At 45.9% G+C, this 27523-nt stretch overlaps 1 protein-coding gene across 1 annotated transcript in view; it reads left to right on the top strand.

The window, feature by feature from the left end:
- The window catches only part of LOC144741623 (calcium and integrin-binding family member 2-like), a 41955-nt gene that overhangs the window by 9182 nt on the left and 5250 nt on the right, over positions 1-27523 (top strand). Inside the window, exons 2-4 of the mRNA XM_078624128.1 lie at positions 18733-18844; positions 22208-22355; positions 26743-26938. Of these exons, the coding sequence (XP_078480254.1) occupies positions 18749-18844; positions 22208-22355; positions 26743-26938 (440 nt within the window). The 5' untranslated portion in view covers positions 18733-18748. The remainder of the gene's footprint in view (positions 1-18732; positions 18845-22207; positions 22356-26742; positions 26939-27523) is intronic.

The raw sequence follows: 27523 nt of genomic DNA on the forward strand, positions 1-27523 counted from the left end.
ATATTTGTCGCGAAAGCCTACGTGTTAAAAAGCCTCCTGGGCACATTGCTCACCTGATCCCATCAGATCTTGGAAACCCAACAAGGCTGAGCGTAGGCCATGCTTTTGTGAGCAACCACCATGCATAGCAGGCATTAATATGTTTCAGCGGTTTAAAGCTTTCGTGACTGCAGGGATTCATCTTCTTGGTTCTATCGGTAAAGTCATGTAGAATGGAAATAATAAAATAATAAAAATAAAACATAATATAATAATTCTCACGACGTTCTGTCGAGAAGACTTTGACTTTGTCTTCTCGACAGAATGTCGTGAGAATTATTTTATAATGTTTTATTTTTATTATTTTATTATTTCCATTCTACGTGACTTTACCGAAAGAACCAAGAAGATGTTTCAGCGGGGCATATGCGGTGGACAACGTCCAATGTTGTATTGTACTAAGCTCCGAAGTCTGTGTCTCCCCACCTTCACCAACCCGTATTGTCCAGCGTAGTGAAGTATGGCCCAATGACCCCCCCCGACCCATCCCCCCACGACCCGTACGATGCGCGGAGGCCTTCATCCAGCAGTGGGCCGACAAAAAGGGCCGTGCGCGTGACGCTTTGTCAATCGCGATGCTTTACTGCTCTCGCCATGGACAAGGAAGCTGGGGGAAGGTTGGGAGGGGGGGGGCGACGTACGCATCGGTTGATGGTCTCACCTGTTGCGCTCAGATGTCGAGCTGCAGGTGGTGTATGTGTGGTGGGGTGCGGTGGGAGATGGGGGAGGGGGTGATGGGAGAAGTTTTGGAGAATACTGATACATTTTATCTTTTTTTCTACTGCTGAATTGTCCACCGTTACTTGGTTCTTGTTGTTGTTGTCGTCAGTCTATAACTTCCCACTGCTGGCCACGTGAGCCCTTTCAGATTTTCTTCCATTGTTTTTTTCCTTTCCTCGTGTCCGCGAATGGCATCCGAGCTCTGTGACGTCGTCTCTCGCCGCCGCTGCCATCCCCTCTGCTTCCCTTCCCTCCCCACAGTCTCCACTGCATCTTCAATGTGTCCCCACGTCTCTCGTCACTTGTTCACGCGACGCGTCCCTGCCGGTTCCCACCATGATTGATTTTGCTCTAACGGCAGCATCGATTAGTTCGTGCTGCAATCCATTGATGGCGTTTCTCTGCTACTCAACATGCATTCCCTTTATGATGTCGTTTTGACCTTTAGGTGCACCTGTACCTGCACGCCTTTGTGATCTCCCTGGTAAAAAAATAGACTTTTCATCTCTATGGGTCCTCGTGTGGTTTTAAATAGAGGATATTGATTGAGTGATTGATTATTACTACCCTTTTTTATTTGGCCAATAAAGAGGCACACTACATGTCTAGGTCACATTAATTGCACGGATATATAAGACGGACGTCTTCTTTATTGCGTGAACGCACACGTGTGATCTTGCATACAGGGGGCATGCCTGCTGGCTTCATACCGAAGAGCGATGTCAATCGTCAAAGGCAAACTCGATGATGATTGGTTCAGACCTGCGAGACCATACCCATTGACATCCTAAACAAATATTGATTTGAAATTGTATGACAAATGTCCTGCGAACCTTTCAACTCACCGCTTAAGTTATAGGTTTAATTACTGCTTGTGGTGTGTGCATGGATTTTTCCATATTTTGGTGACAACGCTGCAGGTGTATTTATGAGAACTGTCCAGCAAGGTACATCTGCCTTTAAAACAGCCGGAGCAAGACCGCTTCATTAGTGCTTCCCCAACACGCTCGTATCCCCGGCGCCGTTCTAATCAGCGCCCTGGTTCATTTGGCACAGAGCAAGGGATGAGTTGTGGTGAATAGTGGTGCCCCTTTTTTTTGTTGGTTTTGTTTTATGGGCCCGGTGCAAGTAGTCAAGTCGGAAGTTTACAAATGACAAGAAGATGTCAGCGTTTTCTTCGGAGCAGGCCGAGAGCGGATCACTATCATTTACTGCCTCGAACGTGTTGCCGCTTTATGAGTTTAAACGTGGTCGCGTTACAATGGTCTGGGTATCAACTCATTGTGCGCTGTTGTGGGGCATTATGGGTAATAAGATAAATAGACAGGGACTGCTGTTCATCTCCCCACATAAAAATTTTAAAAAGAAAATTGAGTTCAACAGGACCATGGGCCGTCTGAACCTTGGTTAGTCACCATAGTTGGTTTAGCAAATTGTGGACCAATTTCAACATTCTTGGTCGTGTACATGGAGTGCTTTTACCAACAGCACCTGCAACCCAATTTCATTTGCATAATAAGCATGATGCTTCAGATGAGACCCAAAAGTTAGAAACTGGTCTGCAGTTTGATTGCTTTTGGACAAATTATCACAAAGGTCCAGAAAGTCCATACGCTGATGGAGGAAACACGATTCAATTTAATTGTGGAGAAATTATGCAATTTGATGTACATACTTATATATTTACAATTATCAACATGCAAAGCATTATTGACACTATTGACACACCATGCACAAGGACGCGAACCAACTGTGTTCGGATAATGTCTTGACACCCAGCACAACCGACTCATCGAAACTCTCAGGCGACAGCAACAGCAACACGTTTACATAACGCCGTAGTCCACCGCCTTAACCCCAGCGACCCCACGTGTCGACAATCACAGAACACCGCTGCGACAAAACAGGCTCAGAGCCCCGCGGCGGTATAGAGCGATTACGGAACACCGCACGGATAGGGCAATTTACACGATCGACTTTTTTTTTGCTGTTGCCGCGCTCACGCACCACGGATGTTCCTTTGTTGCATTAGCCAGGGAAAGCGGCTTAATGGGATGACCGGTGTCGCATAGCAAATAAACTCAAACCATGTCACTGCCTGGACTTTTGGGGAGCCTTGATGCTTGCAGGGAACGTAGAGACGCCGTCATCCTTTCTCTCTGGCTCACGAGCAGACACCCTTCTCTTTTGAAGGATGACAGACGAATAAAGAAATATTCCCATAATATAAGGTTTTTTTGGGGGTTAGATCGCGTAAATATAAATGTGTTGTTAAACCTGCCACCACTGGACACGGACAATTAGTAAGGTTTGTCACGAAAACAGAACATGCCAATTCGTTACGAGTACAGCAGCGTGTTGGATATGCTCTTCAACACACCGGTGTACTGTACTGGTAACAAATTAGCATGTTCTGATTACGTGACAAACCCCTTACTAATAGGGCTGTGACTGGTGGTGGAGGGTTTAACGACACATTTTATTTACGCCATCTAACCCGAAAAACCCTGTATTATGGATGATATTGGTCGCAAAAGCTTCCGTGTTAAACGAATATTCCCCTCCCATTTTTCCATCGGCAAAGTAAAGCGGGTCCGCAGCTCGGCACGTCGTGAATATTATTAGCGTGTGTCAACCCCCCCCCCCAACCGTGATGCATTCCGCTGACATGCTTCAAAGTGCCAGCGAGGCCCACCGACAACGCCTCGCGATAATTCACAACCCATTGAGGTCGTGCCACGTACTTAAAGACAGCTAATGGTCTTAATTCCCCACTGTTATGGAGGCGCCAAGTGTTTACTGTTGATACCCTTTTTTTTGCGCAAGTTTAAGCGGCTGGCTAGAATGAAAGCCGATATGTTGTGGTTTCACGCTTCAACACACCGGTGGGCTAAAGCAGTGAACTATTTGTCTTTTGTCAACGTGACACTTTTTTTTTACTGATTGGCCGTGTCGGGTGGTGGAGGGTTACGACACATTTATAAATAACGCGATCTAAACCCAAAAACGTTGATTATGAAGGACATTTAGTTGGCGGAGTGGGGAGGGAGGGATTGCACGTAGGGCGTCAACATTGAAGTTTCCGTTTTCTTTCTCCCATTACTGGACACGGGCACCATTAATTGGCCATTATAAGTGATGAGTATTTAAGGAGTCTCGGTATTTCTACACGTGACTTTTTAAGTGCCGATTCTAAAGCGTTCAACCTTGAGCGGCGCACGCGGGTCTAATGTCACCACCGTGATTCGGTGAAACGCTATCTCGGAATGTTAATTAGTGTAATCACAGCTGAAATGGTCACCGCCATTAAGGAGCGGTCACTTGCAAGCGCACAATCGCTCCAAGCGCCACTGTTAATTCTTGTGTTGGGGACGAGGCTGTTGGGGAAGAGGCTGTTAGGAGAGGGGGACAAACAAAAAAAACATTCGAAATCCACGTCAAGTATCAAATGACACGTAATATCACATCAGACGCAATCACATTGTATGGCATTGCCAACCAATAGTGTCATCGCCAGGCCACTATGGAATGGCGACGGCGTCAGGAAGTCTTTGTCCGCAGTCGATGGATCATTGCTGATGATGATGATGGCAAATGTAATACAGAGGGCACTTGCGACCGTCTTCGTGCCAGAACGTTCATATATTTTACATCATGTACCCCGAATGTTTATTTTTCCACTTGCAAAACATATGCGTAGCTAAGGATAGACGTTTTAAAATGGTTGCATCAGAATAACTAAGAGGTTGAAGTTATGTCTCATCATCACCATCAGCTATAATACATTAATCGCTGTAATCTATCCTGCCCAATCCGCCTCCACAATCTCCCGTGAGATGGCGAGATGTTAACTACCTCACCTGTTATACAGGAGGTTGTGGGTTCAATCCCGACCTTGACGCCTGTATATTTGGAGTTCGCATGTTCTCCCCGTGGTCGCGTGGATTTTTCTTCGGGTTCTCCGGTTTTTCCCTCCACATTTAGAAACATACATTTGGAGTATTTGGCTGCTATACATTTCCACGGGATAAGCCACTTTCGTTGAGCTATCATTTGTGATAGCCAGATCGCTTCTGAAAAAGAGCTATATAGCTCAGTGGCGCCTTACCTGGTAAAATAAAAAAATGTTTAAGTAGGTGAGCCTGGGCAGGACACATCATGGCTAGAAGGGATGACATTCAAAGGAGTAGAGACTGGTGATAGAATGGCAGCCAGAGGAGTGAACCTGCCTGAAAGAATCCCTGCAGAGAGCAGTTTGTATGGATTGTGGCATCGTATGGGGCACATGTATAATCGTGGGGAAGCCTTCACCCAGCAGTGGATGGAACATGAGTGATGAAGATGGTATCATAATCATAAGATGTATTCATACTGGAGGAATCCGATGAACTTTACAGTACAGCTATTTTTCACAGATGTCCAGGAGGTACGACCTAAGTGCAAATAAAATATGAGTAAGCTGCTGCAACTTTTTATTTGTTATACTATATATATAAACAAATGGAAAAAAAGAGTTTACACACATTTTAATCCGATAAGGGACTGTTAGATTTTTGAAATCTCACCGATGAAACACCGAAACTAAAACCTATTTTAAATATCACTGACAAGGTGATTCGTTCACCACCAATATCCACTCGTCCGGATTTAATACATTTTTGTGGCGTTTCAAGCGACGACCAAAATAAAACCTCGCCGTGCAACTGCTGCTCGCAACAACGGAGAAACCCGAACCTTCTTCATCAACAGCGACAACGCTGGCCAACTTTGTGACAATAAAAGCCCCCCCCCCTCGCCCGCCGCCCCTTACATTCGTGACGTTCTCCCTGCGTGTACATTGTACCCGTGCCGTCGCGTAAACTGTCTTCTCCGCATGCTCATGCCGCGTCGTTCCCGCGTCCAACGGGAAACGGTCCTCGTCCGTCTCTGCGCACATCTCTGCACCCTCCACCCCGCCAGGAGTCTGCGTTCCCATGCCAATTCTCCTGCTCTAAAACCCAGTCCCCGAAGGAGCTTCGGCACTCCGCCCCCCTGGGCACGGTGGGCAGAGTCCCGTTGCTCGGGCTTGACTCGAGCGCACTCCCCTGCGATCATGTGCGACAGCGCGTGTTTCGTGCTGTTTGTCGTTGGGGCTTTCAGACCCGGACCCTACTGGACATCCGTCAACAAAGACATCCATAGCCCATCGGATTTCTCCAGGATGAAGAGTCACGTGCGTGTGGCCTCGTACGCTTTGTACAACTTCCCTGCCGTTCCGGCTAATCGCCTGGTGATGCTGGTTGTTGTAATCACCAGCGAAACGTCACGGTACTGGAATTGTAAATGTTGTAGTGGGTTTACTCTCCAATGCATCGGTGTGCTGCAGTAGTAACTAAATGGCACGTTTTCATTACGTGACAACCTTTACTAATTGGCTGTGTCGGGAAGTGGCGGGTTTAACGGCACGTTTATATTTACGCGTTCTAACCCAAAACAAAATCTTTATTATGGATTCTCTACCCTGTTTCTTTGCTGGGAAGTTGAAAGAGCAAAAAGTAATTTACATCATCTTAAACTTAAACTACTCTAACTTAATCCACGCCCACATTAAACATTTAACTTTGATTTCTGCGAACAAATTCTTATCAGTCACCTTCACGATAATTGACACATTCGTACGATCGTTTCCTGCAAACAGGACAAGTGAAAAAGGTCAACACTGCCATATATCAAACCATTGCTTCGGTTTTAAAACACTCTCATACGAAGCTCCTCCACCTAAAAACCGTGACCTTCTCTCAACCTTTGTCTCCTGACTTGGCCTCTGCCTTAGCCAGTGTAACAATAGCTTTGCCAGTGTAGCGAAACACAATCCTTGTGCATCACGAAATTGCGATGCTATGTGGTAAAGGGAGATGGCACCGCAACGAGGAACTGCAGGGATTGAGACTTGCCGACTCGCGGTGCTGATTATGAACATCATCAGCACCACCCCGCTCCTACTCCTCGTGAATGTCACGTGGAGTGTGGTCGGCTGGCAGCTGCGGAGGCTGCCAGTCTGGGGCACACTTGCGACATGGACACGCTATATATATATCCTCGTGTCTCTACACACCTCATGCATTTGCCCTTCCCTTGACTTAATTGCAGCCTGGAAACGACCCTCACGATCGATTGTGTCATTCACTTAAGCATGGTCGAGTCCTCTACGAGAACCAACTCCGCATTTAAGTTTCGCCATTGTGGTATTTTTGTAAAAGCGTACCCGTAATCCACCCCTGCACCGTACGGGTGGAGCGGTGGTGCAGTGGTCAGAAAACTTTTGTTGCGAACCAGGCGACCTAAGTTTGACTCCTGGGTGGTGAGTGATATCTAACGCGATTCTTGGGGCCCCCTCCATCCCTCCATCCCTCCCGTCATCGAAGCAGTTCTGTTCCTGCGCACCTTCCTCGAGTATGGTCAACCACGTGGCGTGCAGGAGGGCTTCATCTGGCAGTGGCTTCAAAACGTTCATGTAAATAAAATAAAAACGATTAGTCATCATATATTATTATTTATAACCGCACATACCATGCAGCACATCTCGATGTGTGGCAGCTTGAGATAATTACTCGGCAAGGAAGTGATCGCAAACCAAATTTTAATTGCTTAACGTGTATCGGCCGAGAAATGAAACACATCCACGAAGTCAGCCATTGGGCAAAAGCAGCGGTGAAGTCAGTTCACATGCAGGAGCCGTGCTCGCGAGACGTGACGGGGGCTTTCGGCAGGCCTTCATCCAGCAGTGGATTGACCATGGCTGACAACGATTTTAATGACGATGAACCAACTTTCGATTTAAAGCTTTCGTGACTGCAGGGATTCATCTTCTTGGTTCTTTCGGTAAAGTCACGTAGAAGGAAAATAATAAAATAATAAAAATAAAACATAATCATTCTCACGACGTTTCGGCCACAACGCAAGCAGCCGTCCTCATTCTTCACCTGAGGACGGCTGCTTGCGTTGTGGCCGAAACGTCGTGAGAATTATTTTATTATGTTTAATATTTGTATTATTTTATTATTTTCCTTCTACGTGACTTTACCGAAAGAACCAAGAAGATGAACCAACTGTTCTCGCGTTGCCGCTGCTCCTGCCTTGACGAGCATGCGGCGAAGGGGGCTGGGGAGCCGGACAGAGCCGCTTGTGTCGCAAAGACTGATGGAGGTGACGTCACGACGAGATGATCACGGTCAGTCTCGCTGACACGCCGCAACAGCCATTCCCCCCCCACCTCTTGCTCTGCCCATCCGTCATCGGAATTATCCACGAGGCAGCCGCGAGCGGCTCTGATTATGAAATGCAGGGTGACATCCTGTCCATGCAACTCGCCTGCCATTCAATCTTGCCTCCTCTGATCTCCAGCTTTGGCCTCCTCGATGCTTGCCCTTTGCCAACATCTGTACATGTTTAAGAATGTATTCGGATGATCTATCTTACTTTTGCTTTGGTATACAATCTTTCTCCACGCGCACTAACACACACATACCAAGAACTTTTAATACAGATGTTAACAGACTGTTGGGGCAAGTGCTGTGTGCATGCACAGTGCAATGCAATAAGGGGTGGTGAAGCCAGGATCAGATCCGACCACATTTGCCCCCACGGTGGTGGTGATTACACAGCAAACTAGTTTTTCGTTTAAGGCTGACAAAGGTGAAAGGTCAACAAAAGTTCAGATATCACTCGCTACTGATGTTAAACGTGGTCGCGATTCGAACTCAAGTTACTGCGCAATGCGCTAACCACTGCGCCACCGCTCCCTACACACATACACAGATGCATGTCAAAGTACAAGAACTGGCTTTGATCCGTGACCATATGCAACATCACTGGCATTTGGTATAAGAACCTGATTATCGGAGCATTAGAGCGACAGGTTGAAATATCGACCAAAGCGAGCTATTGTGATCGTGTAAATTGAAATAGCCTGAGCGAGCCATGATGTTATTGACTGCATTTTCCTGAAAGTTATAGAGCTGATCACCAATTGCTGCATTCTTGCGCAATATCAATGGATGTTTATTCCACTGCATTGCTATAATGCGAATCTGTGTATCATTGAATGGTCATAAAAAACATGTGATAAAGTACCTGATCACGCATTGGAATTTATATATCTGTAAGTGGTATGAGAGAATACATTCTTGAATTGAATTGCGGCCCATAATAGTGGAAATTCATGTAATCGTTCGGGATGGGGGCAGTGGTGAATTGTTAAACCCCTAGTATAATATATGCAGTTCTCGTGCATTTTTTTAGCATTGTACACATAAATGCCAAACCCTACCGATATCATCAGCAGGTTGTCAATCTTTAAACCCATTTACTGCAATCTTATCATGGTTCCATCTACCACCTTTACCATGAATTGAACCCGAACCCTCTGTACTGTGGGTGCAGCAACCGCTGCATGGCAGATGCAGCCTTCTATGCACGGCGTTATTTTCTTCGCAGCACAGTCAACAGAAAAGAACCCATTTCATTTCTCCGACGCGTTGTCTTCAAGTCGAATCAACGTGAAACGGATCGCAGACGACATGCGCGTGTGTACGTGCGTTGCCAATCACAGCGTGACAACCGGCACTGGCCGATAGAGCAGAGCCCGAGTGGTTTTTGCAGCCACTTTAGTCGCCGCCGCCGCCGGCGCTTGTGAGTAGACTTTGAGCGCCGTATAAATAAAGCGGAGAGCTGGAGCCGCCCGATTACCGGAGCCGGGGAGGATGATCGCAAAAGGCGGCAATCCCTCACTGGGGCTGTCACTTACCCGAGGATCGACGGGAGGAAAAGATTGTTGACGCCGTCATGTGTTGAAATGCAGCGGGATGCGGGCATGATTAAACCATCAACTACAGCGCACAAGGGGAGGCAGAAAGATACATCGTATGTCAGCAAACAAAAATGCTCGAGCAAAAGAAGAAAAAAAATTTTGCTCGACAAAACGGACCGGGCGAATCCGTCTTGCCGAGAGCAGAGTCGGCTTCCACGTGCGTGCGTGCGTGCGATGGATGGCGGCTCGGCATCTCGTGATGGCCCAACACCGTGGCACTAATCACCGTGTGCTTTTGCAATGGGCCGTGCAGCAGCTGTGCAGAATTAAGGTGCCTTGTCCCCGAGCCTCCTTGCGCGTTGGACCTATGGGGTTTGAATTTGTAGCCACGATTCGTTAGGAGAAGAAATGAAATGAATGCCGCAGCAAGTATTTTTCAAGTGTGTGAGCGCACAGCGGAATCCGTGCAGCTTGCGTGAGAGCTTCAGGTACGGTGCCAGGCGCGTTTCCTCCGTGATGAAAAGCACCTGGGTCAGCATTGTCCAGCGGTTCCATTCACTTGCCAAAGTTTGCCCAACGTTGGCCCAGTGAACGTTGGCACGACTTGGAACCCTTCCCATTATAAATGCGGCCCCAAAAAAAATCTGGGAGCGTTTTTTGGTTGTCATTGTTAGAAAATGATATGGCTGCACCAATGTTCATATGTCCTCTTGCAGGAATGTTTAAGCGGCATGTAAGGCTTTTGTAAAAACAAAAAAAAAACAGTATGAAAGTTACACACCATTGGGTAACATACTCTTATATAAGCGCACAAATGTATCTATCCGTGATGAACGCTGCACTTTCCGTCGTTTTCATGGCTGTGGTGTTTCCATCCTGCCTTCCGATGTTAGTAGTTATTTTCGACTCTCTGGTTTTCCATTAACAGGTGAAATGTCTTTACATTAACAGGTTCAATGTCTCACTAACACAGCCACCGTTGCTCGTTCTCCTCGATGTGGCGGTGGCTCTGCGATCTTACATTGACATGCAAATTTATCACATTAACATCACTAGCCCCGCCCACTTCGCTGATGACCCTTGGGCAACACCAATTTCAAACCTTTAAAACATCCTGCCTCAGCAGCTTTCCTGCTATATATTTTTTTCTCCTGATGACGATTGCTTGCGTTGGCGATCGAAACGTCGTCGTTTTTTGTTATTGTTTTGTTATTTTCTTTGAACCTATCTACGTGACTTTACCGAAAGACCCAAGAATACGAATTCCTGCAGTCACGAAAGCTTTAATTCAACAATTCAAAGATGTTTCGTTTTAAAACTTCAAAACGGAGCATCGAGTGAATGCGTCGTTGGTGTGCAATTTTTTTTGTGACTTTCCTGGCCGAAGGCCGTAAATGGTTGTTCGGGGATGCCGCATGCCACAGGCACCCCCGGACAACCCCGAGTTCATCATCATCATCATTAGCCATGGTCTATCAACTGCTGGATGAAGGCCTTCCCAAGCTGCCACCACTTCTTACGTTCCTGCGATGACATCGTCCACCAAGCGCGAATATAATTATTTGAACATAATTTATTGAAATGGCATCCCATAATATTGTCAAGTTCCGATTTAAAGCTTTCATGACTGCAGGGATTCATCTTCTTGGTTATTTCGGTAAAGTCACGTAGAATGAAAATAATAAAATAATAAAAATCTAAATTAAACATAATAAAATAGTATAATAAAGTAATAGAATAGAATAATATACGAATTTTTTATTTATTATATATGTTATTATGTTTTATTTATATTATTTTTTTATTTCCATTCTACGTGACTTTACCGAAAGAACCAAGAAGATGATTGTCAAGATGATTGATCAGAGGGTGCTTGTAATGAATGTTTGAATGATTTGCACTCAACTATGGGTGTGGGGACACCTTAGGTGAAAACATATGTTACGTGTATCACCTGATGCAGTCAAGAAACAAAGTTGTTGACCTGTTGTCATGAACAATCGTGTCCATTCAGCGAGTTCTGAGCCATTGGTGGAACTCCACCGTCCTCGTGGTAGAAGCCAGTCTCGCCAGAGGACAACAACTGTTGACATCTGTTGACTTCCCGCAAAGTCGTACGTTAATTTTTGCCACTTTGTCTTACGTCCACAAAGGGTTTACTAATCTATGCAATCTTGACTTAAAGCTTTCGTGACTGCAGGAATTCATACTCTTTGGGTCTTTCGGTAAAGTCACGTAGCAGCTCTCTCGCTATATGTCTGCCTAAGCAGTTCGCCTGCTGTATTTTTTCACCTGAAGACGATTGCTTGTGTTGTGATCGAAACGTCGCGATTTATTAATTTACTATTTTCTATCTACGTGACTTTACCGAAAGACCCAAAGACAATGTAATCTATCCAACTAAAAACATATTACAATAGCCAATAGGCTTTCTCGACCAAAATTCAGCAAAATGTGCGGAAACAAGGAAACCCATGAGCGGGCAGGTCTCATGAGCACCGCAGGTTCGGCTGATGGAATAACAAATACGACCTTTTCGTGGAAAGACAAATGGACCTACATTTATTTATATCTACGCGATTACAGTGCCTCTTTGATGTCCTTTAAACGTCACACTTTTCCCCAAAATCTCATGATCAAATGGCAACTCGCCTCATCCACCCGTTTCACGTCGTGAATATTTAACGCCACGTTTTGCGGCGTGCCCGCTCTCCCGCTCGCACCTGTACAGACCAGAGGTCGCAACCGGGTACCCGAAACCCGTACCCTACCCGATACCCGGCTACCCGTACCCGGCCAGGTACGGGTACGGGTACCCATTTGCGACCCTGGTGCGGCCGGGTACGGGTAAGGAATCAAAACCCGTTTGCGACCTCTGGTACAGACACACAAAGGGTACGCGGAAGCCCCAGACACACTGGAAACCGACAACATCCGCCAACTGCTTCTGGGAACTCTCGTGACTCGGTGTTACTGGCACACAGGGGGCGGATGCCACAGATTTTTATGATCGCGGCCGTCCAGCCCCATTTGCAATGAATGCGTTATATACGCGCGGTTTACTGCGCTGGAGAGTGCAACCCCGGCGCTTCGCTATTCAGCAGCCAAATAGCCGGTGTGGGACACATCTCCAGGGTACCGTTGAAGCCAACACAAGTCTGACGGCCCAGTAATGTAAAACAGTTAGTTAAGCGGCACGGCACAGCAGAGAGACAGGCAAGTGCTAATCTCCAATCCAGGGTAGCCGCCCGTAGCAGACGTAGACAGCATGGACCGTTGCCGAGATTCGCTACATTACCATTGCATTCAGCTGCCGTGTCCAGTGCTTCATCCAGCAGTGGATTGACCATGGCTGATGGTAATAACGATGATGACGTTGGTGAAACGTCAGGCATTCTATGGCTGCTCAGTTCGTTTTTTATGTTTTCTTGTTCATCGCGATCCCGTGCTGTGTTTTGATAGAGTGGAGAATGGCGGTGGAACGATAAAAGTTCTATTTTACTATTCACTACATTTTTTAGCAGGTAAGGCCCACTCAGCTATATAGCCCATGATGGCGTATCATGTGGAAATTTATAGCAGCCACATACTCTCAACGCATATTTTTTAATGTGGAGGAAAAAACCAGAGGACCCGGAGAAAAATCCACGCAATCACGGAGAGAGAGACACCGCAAACTCCAAATGTACAGCAGGCGTCAGTGTCTGGATCGAGCCCACGACCTCCTGTATTCCAGGAGAGGTAGTTAACATCTCGTCAGCACGGCACCCTCTCCAGCAAACATAAAATAATGTGTCCAGGCATGGAAGACACGCAAGGGAAGCATACGCAGTGCCAGATTGCACGTTACATCGGGACAGCATGACGCCTCAATCTCACGCCAAATTGTCAGGATGGTCGCCCATTCTCCCGGGCCCCCTTTGCAGAAAAATCGGCATTCCGCTGGCAAACGACGGAGGATTAAAAGGGATACGGTTCCTTAATGATGAGCAATGACGTGGCGTCAAGATAAGGGAGGATTGGGCAGAGCTCTAATCAAATGTATTAGTGGGTATATTGCAAAAAGAAAACAACCTGGTTTAGCTAATAACCCACTTTGAGCCATTTCTACCATACTAAGGATCCACATCCGTTCATCAATCCACCGCTGGATGAAAGTCTTCCCACGCTAAATCGTGCTTCATCACCCTGGTTGGTGCGGGCTAACGAAGATGAGGAGCGCATAAGCGCTTCAGATACCACTCGCCACTGAACTTAGCGGTGGCTGGGAATAAAACTCAGGTCACCGGGTTCATAGTGCAGTGTGATAACCACGTGGCCTTCGCTCCACCCCATTTACACTGTCATCAACTTAAAACCAACGCCTTTGGCTTACTTCTAAACATTCACTAAATTGGCCTGTCTGGAGAAAACCTTTCCCCACGCGGTGAGCCTACAAACATCACTACTAATCAGCCAAACGGTTACTTCACGGCATTTCTACCAATATTGTTCTTTCCAGCAACACAGGTGTGACAACAAATGAACATCGGCAACTACATGTGCCCGCGTATTTGTTTTTTATGACCACAGCCGTGTGGTAATGACAGTCGATGTTTCACGACTGGCGCGTAGATCATCCGCTTACTGGGATCTCAAACACAGCAGCGTCTCATCTTCACACCATTTTGCAGTTCAGAGTTATCGACGTCCACGTGCCCCACGTGATTGTTCAATGGTACCCCCCCCCCTCTTCTCTAGCCCCCCCCCCCCCCCCCAGAAGTAAATATTTCTGGAATGAGAACATAGATATATTTGAAACAATTACCGAGCTTTGTAGAGAGTGATGGTGCTGGCTCATTTGGGGCCCTAAGCAAAAATATGTTTTGGTGGCCTTCCCCTTTAAATGTATTAAATCCTAGCGAGACAACGGAATATATATACACACACGAGATATAGATATAGTGAGATTATAAATACGTAGACAGACATGTGATGAGATGCAGCGAGATGAGAGAATGAAGGGAAGAAACATGCAGGCAAGATATCAATGAGAGAGATTCATTGTCTCTTTCCATTAATTAGCTTGCTATTTTCATTAGGATTTGAAATAGAGCTGATTATTTAATTTGTGCACCTTTATTTTTTCATTAATCCAGAGCCCCTTGGTGCCCGAGTTTTTTTTTTAACACTGCTACCGCTTTGTAGGATTCACACCTGCTAGAAATATATCAGGGCTCCTCTGTCGGCCCTAGTGGAGCCAACTAGGGTCCCTCTCCCCCCATCTACAACAAGCCCTGGCCCCAAATCTTACGACGATTCTCTCGCGACCAAACTACTTTGAATGCTCCTGATGTGGTCAGGTCTTGGAAGCTAACCAGGCTTGAGCCTGGTTAGTGCTTGTATGAGAGGCTGCATGAGAATACCAGATGCTGTATGCTTGGGGCTGCGGAGTGGACAGATCATTTTCAGTTCGGCGATGGATTCTTGAATCTATCTGTGCAGAGCTTTTAGTGTCAATTCTTGGTGTGCGTGGTGGGGGGTTTCCTCAGGTCCGTTTCCTACTCACAACTAAAATTGGCCAAACATCTCAACGCATTACCTGACCCTCTTGAAAAGAGTCCTGAGGCACTTATGGATAAGTAAAGCTTATCATCGTTATTATTAATCGGACGTACGGCTTTGATTGATGTCTGTGATATGCAGAGTTGTGGCGACGCGCTGGGTAATCCAGCACCGATACTGGCAGCCCGCATATGTCAGCGATGCTGCTCGGCGATTTACAGCGAGGTCCTGATCAGTGTCTGAACAGTCTCTGCACCATGGTGTCACCAGCTTGGCACACGGTGTGCGTGTGCGAGATGACACGAAAATGGACAGTGTTGAACAGCCGTCCATAAATATCAGCGATTGATCGGGTCAATAAAGCCGCGCTATCGCATGCTAAATGAGTGCACACATACCGCTCCACAAGGGCCCACAAATACGGCGCTCAGCCCAATAGAGTTCAACAGCCGTGGGGTCAAGCCTAAATATTTCATGGAGGGATTTATTTGGAATCTGACACAGCGCCTGTTGTTTGGGATGGTTTTGGATGAGATACATCGATCGTGCTTCCATTAGGGAATGAATGTTAGCCTATCCCACGTGAGAAAATGCAGAGGGCATTTGTTTTTTAACATGGAAGACCCGCTGTTGTGGTAGTGGGGAATTTTTCAGCTGTGCCTAATGGACAATTAAGCCATTCCCATGTCAAAAGCATAGGAATGGCTAGCACCACGCTCATCCGCCCTTTGCCTCCCAAGTGGCGATGTTAACACACCGCACCAGGTTCTCATTCGAGACTGAGCCGGCTGTAGGGACAGTCAGCAACTGGTTCAGATAATGATCGTCACCGGTGTTGACCATGAGCGGGAGTTGAACTCGGGTGGTCGGCTTCGTGGCGCAGCGCGCTAACCACTGCGCCACCGTTCCTCACACACGTGCGCGCGCACACACACGCGAGAGCGGATCTCCGTGAAACGCACACACACGTGCATCTACGCAACGCACGCACGCTCACACACGGGGAATGGATCCACAGACGCACACAGTGGGCCCAGAATCAGAATCGTGACGGCTGGCCCCTTATTATCCTGTTATATAACGTCAGCCTTATCCCAGGCCATTACAAATACCCCCATTTAAAATTCCATTATTTCTCAATTATGGTTGTGTTGAGTGATATCTCTCCCCTGCGATCGAAAAGGATTTGCTGAGCAATGGATGTGCATTATAAAATATATATTTTAAAAATGTACGGCCTATTTTACTCTTGGATGGGATTTTACAAGGCTGCTCTTTTACGAGCCATATTAAAACTGAATTTCCAAGCTCAGTTTGCTTTGAGCACCAGAGATACTAAAAACGTTACACTGTGTTTTCAAACACATTATCCAAAAATATTAACCTGAGATGGTCATCCGTGGCATGGCACCTCTCTCATTTTTCTTGGCTCGTGCAAAATCAGATCAAGGAACTCTGTCAGTGTGCTAATTACGCTCCCGTATGAGAAGTCGAGAGAATAAGCGGCAGCGTCGCAACGGCCGTTAAGGAACGTCACGGAGATTGTGCTTATCACTTGTGAAGGTATGAAGAGTAAATCCAGCAGCGTTATTTATGGGAGCATTGCTCATAAAAGGCATTGCCACCGTGGGTCGTCGGTTGTGGGTTTCAGAAGAACTTTTGCGTTATGGGATAAATGGGAAAAGTATATAAATAAATAAGCCGTGCTAAGGATTTTCCATTTTATTGTTTATACTAGTGGTGCTATTGGTGCTCACTTCCGCAGTATTTATATCCTAGGAAGGGCATTTTCCATTACCTTGTCCACATAATAGAAATTGATTTTTTTTTGCCCAAAACAGAAAAGCAACGTGCCCGGCACAGAAGGCTTACTTAGCCGACAGAATGTTATTGCCAACGGATCAATTCATCTCCCCATGTATGACATCGAAATGTTTTCTTATTTAACAATCGCGGGGGGGGGAAGTGGGGAGAAACACACGTTTGTGCGGTTATAATTCGTACGTGCCGAAAGGCCGCGGGCAAGCAGTTGATGATGATGTTCCACGAGGTAGTTTTCTGCCTAATTCATATTCACCGCGGCTGTCCGGGGTGCGTGCAGCGAACGGAAGATGAAAACAGGAAGTCAGAAACGAAAGGGACGGTAAATGAATACTTTGGGGAGTTTTTTTTGGGGGCACGGAGGTGAGTTATGGGTCATTTAAAACGGCAACGTTAATTAAAATTTTACTCGCGTCATTTATTCACGTTCAATTTGGAATTAACGTCCATTGTCTCTGTTTCCCACGTTCTGATAACCTGTCTCAACTGTCTCAACTCAATCGAAATTCAAGAGATGTATTGACCCTCACCTCTTACGCCTCCAACGGTGCTGTCTGTTGCTGGCCAAGTGGCATTTTGGACCTTTGCGCCCTGTGTACAGCAAGCGTGATTTACACGCACATTTTTGTAAATATTACCCTTTGACTTCCGGTTGTCCGGCGCCGTTTCGTTGGGTTTACAGGAGAAGGCGACACACGCATCTCGTCCAGAGGCAACAAGCACAACTGGCTTCCCTTAACTTAACCATAGCCCACGCCTTTGAGTGCAGTTTGCCGAGTCGGGCATATAGGTAAGAGTAGGCGGTCAGCGGGGTGTACGTACGTCTGCATGCATGTTGAACTTCTTTCGTACCGTACGTTCCCAACCGTGATAATCGGAGGTACGGGCGAAGGACAATAAACTAAATACAACAAGCAGTTCTCAAGAAATTAGTTTTTCAATCTAGATTATTTAAAAGTGCATAGTCCCAGTGGCTTCCTCATATCGGAAGGAGGAGCGTTCCAGACGGCCGCAGAAGTGCATCTGACAGCGCGCGATGCGGTGACCGTGTGCAGGGTGACAAGCAATCTAGACCCAACGTCCTTCCAGTAAGCAGCCGCAGTGCTTGGCTCACAAGCGGGCGGGCGGGCGAGCATTGCTTTCTTGGTTTCCTGCCAGCGCGAACAGAAGCGCCACTGTCGCAGTCTTTGATTCATGGTCGCCCGTAAAGCCTTGAACTATAAGTAAGCTGTTCAGGCTGACTGAACATGTACCGGGGCTCGGAAATGGGCTGGCATGGCTGCAGAGGAAGCTGCCAAATCAAACACGCAGGCTAAATTGCCAAAAAGGCCCGTATTGAAGATTGACGAGTCATCATTTCTTTTGAGACCTGAAGGCGATGCCTTAAGGTGATTTCTAGTTTATACACCAAAAAAAATAAGGATTTAACTACATGGCATAATTTCCATTGCGTTCCTGTGATTAGTGCCCTAACTAACAGCTGGTGTTAAAAGCACCTCTGCCGCACACATTTTCAACACTGACAGGATGAGCTCTAAAAAAAAGACGTTTATAGCTCAAATTATCTTTAAATCGTGTATGGGACCTTTACAGCCAGATCACATCCCAGTGGTGCTTTTATACAAATCGAAGAACAACTACCCTAAATTTCGATTTAAAGCTTTCGTGACTGCAGGGATTCATCTTCTTGGTTCTTTCGGTAAAGTCACGTGACTTTACCGAAAGAACCAAGAAGAATAAAACAACTACCCTGTTGCAGCGTGGATGTGGCGATGAAGCAAAAAAAACTAAATGTTTCCGTTGTCTTCTCGCCACCACAGGCTTCACGGCAGATTCATGGAGCTGGTTCCGCACCTCGTCTCGAAGGATTCCTCCGGTTATTGCGACATCACCATCCCCTCCCAGCTGATTGGAACCATGCCCGAGCTGAAGGTACAAAGGCTCCTGCATCACGGCTCGAGTGTCGCTCCGTGACCAGTGCAGCCACAGGGGCCGCGTGGGTGACGAACATCTCGACAAATGTACCCCCAATATCTGAACGACGTAGGCGACTGTGGCGGTGGCATTCCTGACGAACATCTCCATGACGTAGGTGTTCCTAGGGTGGCATTACTGCTCAACATCTCCGCAATGTAGGTGGTCCTAGGGTGGCATTACTGCTCAACATCTCCGCAATGTAGGTGTTCCTAGGGTGGCATTACTGCTCAACATCTCCGCAATGTAGGTGTTCCTAGGGTGGCATTACTGCTCAACATCTCCGCAATGTAGGTGTTCCTAGGGTGGCATTACTGCTCAACATCTCCGCAATGTAGGTGGTCCTATGGTGGCATTACTGCTCAACATCTCCGCAATGTAGGTGGTCCTAGGGTGGCATTACTGCTCAACATCTCCGCAATGTAGGTGGTCCTAGGGTGGCATTACTGCTCAACATCTCCGCAATGTAGGTGGTCCTAGGGTGGCATTACTGCTCAACATCTCCGCAATGTAGGTGGTCCTAGGGTGGCATTAGTGATGAACATTTCAACTGTGTAGATGACTCGAGGGTGGCAAGAGTTAACTAGGTTTCATTTGACCAGGTAAGGCCGACTGAGCTATGTCGCTCTTAATTCTAGATTTTAAGTTTTCGTGACTGCAAAGATTCATACTCTTTGGTTTTATTCACTACAGTAATTTTGCTGTGGCGGTTCCACCTGAAGACGGAGGCTTGTGTTGCTTCCGAAACGTCGTGATTTAATTTATTTGAATTTTCTACCTACGTGACTTTACCAAAAAAAACAAAGAGTATGTCGCTCTTTTTCAGAAGCGACCTGGCCACAAATGATAGCCCCTCGAAGTACTCTAAACGCATGTTCATAAAGGTGGAGGGAAAAACCGGAGGACACGGAGAAAAATATATGCGACCGCGGAGAGAGAGACATGCAAACTCCAAATATACAGCAGGCGTCATGGTCGGGATCGAACCCACGACCTCCTGTATACCAGGCGAAGGAGTTAACATCTCACCACCGCGGTGCCCCTAACATCTCCATCATGTCACTGGTTCAAGGGTGACATTACTGGTTACTTCTTTACAATGTATGTGTATTGAGGGCAGCATTAGTGTCCAACGTATCCATCACGTGCCCAATATGTTCACTGTATAGATAAACATCTCCATTATGTATGTGGCTGTGGGGTGGTATTAGTGGCAATGTAGGTGACTCTTGTGTAGCATTCAATGTCATTATGGCAAATGCTGTTGACGCCACCGCTTTTTTCGCCTGCACTTGTTATCCTTTGCCAAATCCCGCAGCTGCGTGATAGTTGACACGCGACCTCCAAGATCTGCCCTGACCGTATCCCACCATCTGGTCTTATGTCTTCCCTTTTGGTTACCGCACTCATGGAGACCGTTCCTTTAGCACCCAGAATCTCCACGATGTGGCCGATCTCTCAACAATTTGGACAGTTCGAGGGCGACATGACCCACGCACAGCTCCGCACCATTAGAATTGTCACAATTCGGTTTCACGATGCCAATAAAAAATCGATTATTTTTCTTCTTCACAGTCGTCAATTTAGCAGCCACCAACGTCTGAAGGAGTCGCATTATCACATTGCATGCCACATGCACGACTAGAAACACGTTGATCCTTACACATAACCAATTAAACACGTAAACTGTGAGGTTAAAAATTCATCCATAATAGAGATTTTTTTTCGGGTTAGATCGCATAAATATATAAATGTGTGGTTAAACCAGCCACCACCCGACACAGCCAACTAGTAAGTTAGTTGTAATTACTGGCGAAACGTCATACTCAGATTGTAAATGTTGTGGCTTGGCTCTCCACCACACCGGTGTGCTATACTCGTGACGAATTAGCACGTTCTGTTTACGTGACAACCCTTACTAGTTGGCTGTGTCGGGTGGTGGCGGGTGTAACGACACATTTATATATTTACGCGATCTAACCTAAAAAAAAACTCCATTATGGATGATATTGGTCGTGAAATCCTGCTACGTATTAAACTTAAACATTTAGATTGATCGACGAATAGATTCCTTGTGGCCCCTAACGCCAAGACACCACACTCACACGAATTCATGACAGAGCCCTATGGATGATGACTAAAGCCCCCTTGCTGTAGTGTAGCGGTTAGCGCGCTGCGCTATGAACCTGGCGACCCGGGTTCGATTCCCGCTCACGGCTAACACCAGTGACGATTATCTGAACCGGTCCTGGGCCTCCCCTAGGTCGACTCAGCATTAAATGAGTACCTGGTGCAGTGTGTAAACATTGCCACTGGGGAGACAAAGGCGGTCGGGCGTGGTGCTGGCCACCCACCCCCTCGTGTACCGTTCTGGCCTTCATAGGTGCTCGCTAACAGCACTTGCCCCTACAGTCTGTTAAGGCTATACGGGGGATCTTTGTCTTTGTATGTTACACGCTGTAGCCAGTGCTTAACTTCTCGTTCGACATTTCCCGGAACGCTGCTTGGCTGGCCTGGAGCACTGATTACCGGCATAAGGCACTTGCACTCGAGTACGACCATATGCCTTTTCTAACAAAAATCCCATATAATTGTACTCCTATATCCCTATAGTGCTAGGAACAGTTTTATATCTATAAAAAAAAAATATTATGATGATGATGAAAACAAAATAAGGTAAGACGAATGTGGGTGCGGCATAAATAATTCCCGCAGAGGCGTTCACGGACTGTTCCCGTTTAAGTTTTTCAGTTTCATTATCATTTATTAGGTCCAGCCCTGTGAGCCATGCGGCTCTTGACTCGGGTGCAACCGCAACAAACAAAACATGAACAAGGAACATCTTAAAATGACTAAACGCAACAGAAAAATCCTGCGAAAAAAAAATTCCAGAAAAAGCACCGTAGATCAACGCTGTGTGCAAAAATCCCAGTGGGATGCAAGTCAAACAATAACAACCATAAGACAATTTAGATTAAAGTTATCAGTCTAACTCTGTACGACAACAAACAAATATGGCTAAACCAAAACGTTTTCGAAATCACCAAAATAAAGCGATACAAACAATGTAACAGTGATCATAGCAGCTGTGATTCAAATTTAACAACAAACTATATACATAACAATGTACGACCAAACTTTGCAGCCATAGCTGGCAGCATGAGTCACTCCATAACAGCAGGAGTATCAGTAGGAGTATTACAAATGTTTAAATGCACCTTTGTATCTTGGCGGTCGTAGCACAGTTTAATGCCGTTGGTGTAAAATGAAATTGATACGCGCCAATTACTATGTTTGTCTGGTTGGCACCACTGCGCTCAGGAAAACCCTTTCCGGCAGAGAATACTGGAGGTGTTCTCGGAAGACGGCCAAGGAAACATGTCCTTCAGCGATTTCGTGGACATGTTCTCCGCCTTCAGTGAAACGGCCCCGAGGGAGCTCAAAGTTTACTACGCTTTCAAAATTTACGGTGAGTCTCGCTCGCGTCGGCAACACGGAAAACGTGCACGTGTGCCTTCGGCGCCCGGCTTGGTTACGGCAAAACGATGCTGAGAAGTGCAACGGGTGACAAAAGGCAGGCAAGAAACCAGCGGGATTTCTCGCCCGTCATCGGCATTCGGAAATCGGCGGTGAAAAAATATTCGACCGGCCGGAAAGAGAAAAATTAACCCGTAAAAACAATGTTTTTCACTATAAATCCTATAAATCCTTTATATGCGTGGCGGTTCTCTGGCTTGAGATGGCTGCCACCTATGGGTCAGATGATGTTTGCCAGCATTAAGCAATTGGTAATTAAATATTTTTAAAAAATTCCCTAAACAGTGTAAAATATTGTTATGATTTTTTTCACGAAAATGTATTGTCACGCACAACGAGTCTGTGTGGAAAATGTCAGCTCGATTGGATCACGGGAAGTGGGTTCAAAAAACGACCGAAAGATTTGCACAGTCGTAAGCAAGCAAGCAAGCACGCAAGCAAGCACGCAAGCAAGCAAGCAAGCGAACTTAATATAAAGGATTTAAAAAAAGAATGTGCATCCTTATGTAATGCTTCGTTCGATTTCTTTATGAGGGAAAGAAATGCCACCCAACACAGGGCAGACGAACGCAAAGCGTATAATTCACGTCGGCATTTGTGAAGCACGGCACGTTTTTCATCTCGGCACGCGAGGTTTTTTTTTTACGACTGCTGTTTGCTCACAAATGTATTTGTTTGCAATTCTTTTTATACATATAACTTGTAGGTGATATAAAGTGACAACTTTTTGGTATATTTGAGAATGCAGCACGTTTGATGAAAATCATCTTTTCTTAAATGGTAAACGAGTATAGGATTTGAATTCGAGCGAGCAGAAATGATTTCGGTGTTCCCTCGATGAGAAACTTGACTCTCCGTCCGGTAGTAAAAGTGTGTACCTTGAGTGGACGGTTCAAACAACGGCCTTCAGATTGTTAAAATTTAACAACCTGGAGTTTATCGCGCTATATATTTTTTTTAAATTTGCCACAAAAAAAATCCCAGTTAAATTTGCCCAAGGAAAATGGCATCGTAACAAATACTGCTCCGGATTTCGGTAAAAGTGTTAAATAATACTTCTTTAGGCCATATCGCTGCTTGAAACGTGGCCTCTTTAACCTCACGCAATATTCGTCAGAGCCTAACTCGTTGGCATTTTCTCTCAAACGGGCATTTGAAATGCTTCGCAATTTCGTCTCCTTAGGCAACCGGCCACGGCAGCATGATTCTAATCGCACCTTTAAAAAAAATAAACATAGGCACCTCCCTTTTATCTGCGTGATATACTCTACATGCTCTGTTTTTTTTCGTCTGTACAGCATCTTAAGATACAGACAGTTGCATTTCAATGCTATATAAATCCCAATTTTATTGCATCGTATTGGAACAAAATGTAGCCAGGGAGACTGCTGGCATAGCGTCGCAAAAAACACCCGACTCGCAATCACGTGTGTGCACACGGGCATTTTACACAGCTTTAATATGCTTATTTCAAAGTAATTAAAATTCTCCGCTGCCTCATTGGGTTGCTAACAGTTCACTCAGGAGAAGGTCCTGAATTTGTTTCGGGTGATATTGTTTATTTTCATTCGGGCCACCCCTAAAAATTCCAAACGCGTGCATTCAACGATTATCGTGATTACACATCGAGTGCTGTTGTAGAAAGACATTTATATTCTGTGTTCAATCACCTGAATTAGCCACATCCGGCATTTGAATTAGCCACATAAGTGATAAATACAACTGTGTGGGACCACTTGGCTCAATCTTTCAGAGTTAAATTAACGACCAGAAGTCGATTGCGGAGAGGTTCCAGACACGTGTCATGCCTTCCCACAGCTGAAACTCGAATGTGGCACCTCTAGGTATTTCATATTGCGGATGTTTATATTAGGACCACAACCGTCAGGTCTGCACTCAACTGCCATTACAGTCATCATCATCAGCAGCAGCAGCAGCAGTAGCCAATCCACTGCTGGATGAAGACCTTCCAAGCAACCGCAATCACTCGTGATCCTGCGATACAATAATCCACCTGGCACCGGCACACGTGCCCATTCCATCTGCGGCATTAAAATACAGTTCTAAAACACCCTTACAGACATAACCAATATATCGGCTGTGTTTCAGGAAATTACCCTTTGATGTATGTTTCTGGCAACGGTGATATTTGCAATGTCATCGTTCAATGTTGCCCCCCCTCCCCCCTAAGTGTTATTGTAATTGAGTAGAATTCAGGCCAGACGAGCAGAAAAGTGGAAAATGCAAAACGATGAACGATGCGATGAAGCATTCAATTCGAATCATGCTCGTGTCTATCCAATTTACTAACCAACTGCGCAGCAAAATGTGTCTGGGCGGCACTGACTCACAATCCGAGGACCGCGAGTTGAATTTTCGGTTTGGTGTCAACTCGGACCATTTATTCTCACAGGTCTGATGAAATTATTAATACGTTTGCATGACGTCAACACTCATTGTTCAACAGAAAAAAAACTGTTCTTTGTCATGTAATTATTACTACTATAGTGAGCCAAGAATGTCTGTTTGTGTGTGTCCCGCGCGTGACGTCACTCCACATGCCGCACCTCCCTCATTAATATTCATGAGCGGGTGAATTTTTACACTCACGCAGAAGAAGGTCGAGCGGAAAGGCATTTTTTTTCGCAAATTCGCTTTAAGTTTGACGTTTCTTTATTGAAAGTTAATCTAATAAATAATTATACGCAGCAACAAAGTAGATTTGGTGTCTTTATTGATTTTTTCAGCAGTTGAGACAAAAGGTAAGTCTATTTTATGCTTCTACATTATGGTAAAATAGACATTTATCGGTAATTTTCCAGATATTGTATCGAATTCCAATTTATTTCAACCGCAGCGACTGAAAGCAGAAGTGAATAAAGTATCAGAGCAGTGAATTTGAACAAATTGAAGGTCAGTTATATACAGTGCTACAGTGAAATTCAGTGAAGTGTTTTATGACTTTGTTTTGTGCCAGATTCACTGCCATTAATACAGTGCTACAGTGAAATGCAGTGAAGTGTTTCATGAGGTACTTTCGTGCAAGATTCACTGTCATTAAATTGACACAAGATACAATTATACTCTGCTCAATGTTTTCGTAAATATGACAGCTTCCGTCCTAGGACAGGCAAAGAAGCTAGTGATTAAAATAATAACAATAGTTATGTCCATTACACATGAATGCCTCATTGAGTCTCAAGACGGTTTTATCAGGAGGGTCCTGAATTTGGGATATATGGATAATTCCATTATTGAGCGTTTGGCACTTGAAATTAAACTTGAGTATCTAGAGGAGGGGTGTATAAGTCTATACATGTTGACAGTTTTCGGCACAGCACGGGAAGACATTCATTATCCTTTGCTACTGTGTATCTTCGGCATTATGCCCCTTCGACAGAGCCGTGTGTGGTGCATTAAAGAGCCACATGCGGCTCGGGAGACGCCAAATTGCCACCGCTGATGTAGGGAACCCCCATAAATACGGGGATATTAAACCTCAAAATTCTGCATATATAGATTCCAGAGATCCAATAATCCATTCCAACACTGCCACTTTCTGAGCCACCTTGCAGCCCTAAACATACAACACCTGGGTATTCTTATGCAGATTCCCATCCAAGTACAAACCAGGCTCAAGCTTTCTTTTGCTTCCGAGACCTGATAGCATTGGGCAGCTTCAGGGTGATTTTGGTGTGAAAATCACCGTGAAATGTGGGGCCAAATGAATGCGTAGATTGAGGAGAGAGACCCTAGTTGACTCGCATGCAAGTTACCTTCATACCTCATTGGATTCCTTCAATATAAGTAAATATTCTGATTCTGATTCAAAACTGCTTTGCGTCTGAGATATGAACATTGGACTATCCGCGACTGGTTCAGGGCCGGCAGCATTTTTTAAATCCTTTATATTAAGTTCACTTGCTTGCTTGCTTGCGCGCTTACGACCGTGCAAATCTTTCGGTCGTTTTTTAACCCACTTCCCGTGATCCAATCGAGCTGACATTTTCCACACAGACTCGTTGTGCGTGACAATTGATTTTCGTAAAAAAAAAATTCCAAAATTTTAGACTTTTTAGGGGAAACAAATGATATTTAATTACCAATTTCTTAATGGTGGCAGGCAATCATCTGACCCATAGGTGGCAGCCATCTCAAGCCAGAGGACGAGAGGACTCTAGCCGCCACGCATATAAAGGATTTAGTGAAAAACTTTGTTTTTACGGGTTAATTTTTTGTTGTTGTTGTACGGCCTCTACATCTGTTTGTGCACAAAAACACTGGAACTGAATTCATGTCTCTATTCGTCCGCCGACAAGACTTCAACGACGACAGCTTCATCGGCCGAGGGGACCTGCTGCAGGTGCTGCAGTGTTTGACACGTGACGAGATGAGCCACGAGGAGCTGCTGCTGGTCATCGACAAGGTGCTTGAGGAGGCCGACCTGGACGATGACAGCAAGCTGTCATTCGCCGACTTCGAGCACATGATCTCCCGCGCACCAGACTTCATCAGGTCAGTGACAAGGGGGGATGGAGAGGGGAGGGAGGTGGGAGAGCAGAGTTCAAGGGGGTCAGGTCCCCAGGGAAAGGGGGTATGGGGGTAAACCTGAGGTCATCGTGCACTATTTCTCAAAGATTGAGGCTTCAAAGTGGCTCGCGAGAAATATGGATCTTTTAACAGAATTCTAAATGGCCGAGCTCTTCGCTGACACTCGCGGCTTTGGAAGCGGTTTTCCGACTTAAATGGGTCTGGTTGGACCAGTGTGTGATTTATTTCTGTATTCCACGTGAACAGTAATGAAAGGTGTCTGGATAGAACTCGAATGTCGTATCATTACGTGAATGCTCTGTACGATGAGCTATGCAATTCTATCGCATCGTGGTGAATATTCACTTGCCACCATAGCAGATCACTGGCTGCAGACCCGCAAACTGAGCACAAACAGGAGGTTGACTCACTGAACACGGGAGCAACAACAAAGATCCCCCGTATAGCCGTGGCAGGATGTTGGGGCAAGTGCTGTTCGCGAGCACCTATGAAGGCTGGAACGGTACACGAGGGGGTGGGTGACCAGCACCACGCCCGGCCGCCTTTGTC

The sequence above is a fragment of the Lampetra planeri genome, chromosome 3, assembly GCF_965212315.1.
Source record: "Lampetra planeri chromosome 3, kcLamPlan1.2.h2, whole genome shotgun sequence".
In the NCBI taxonomy this organism is placed as follows: domain Eukaryota; kingdom Metazoa; phylum Chordata; class Hyperoartia; order Petromyzontiformes; family Petromyzontidae; genus Lampetra; species Lampetra planeri.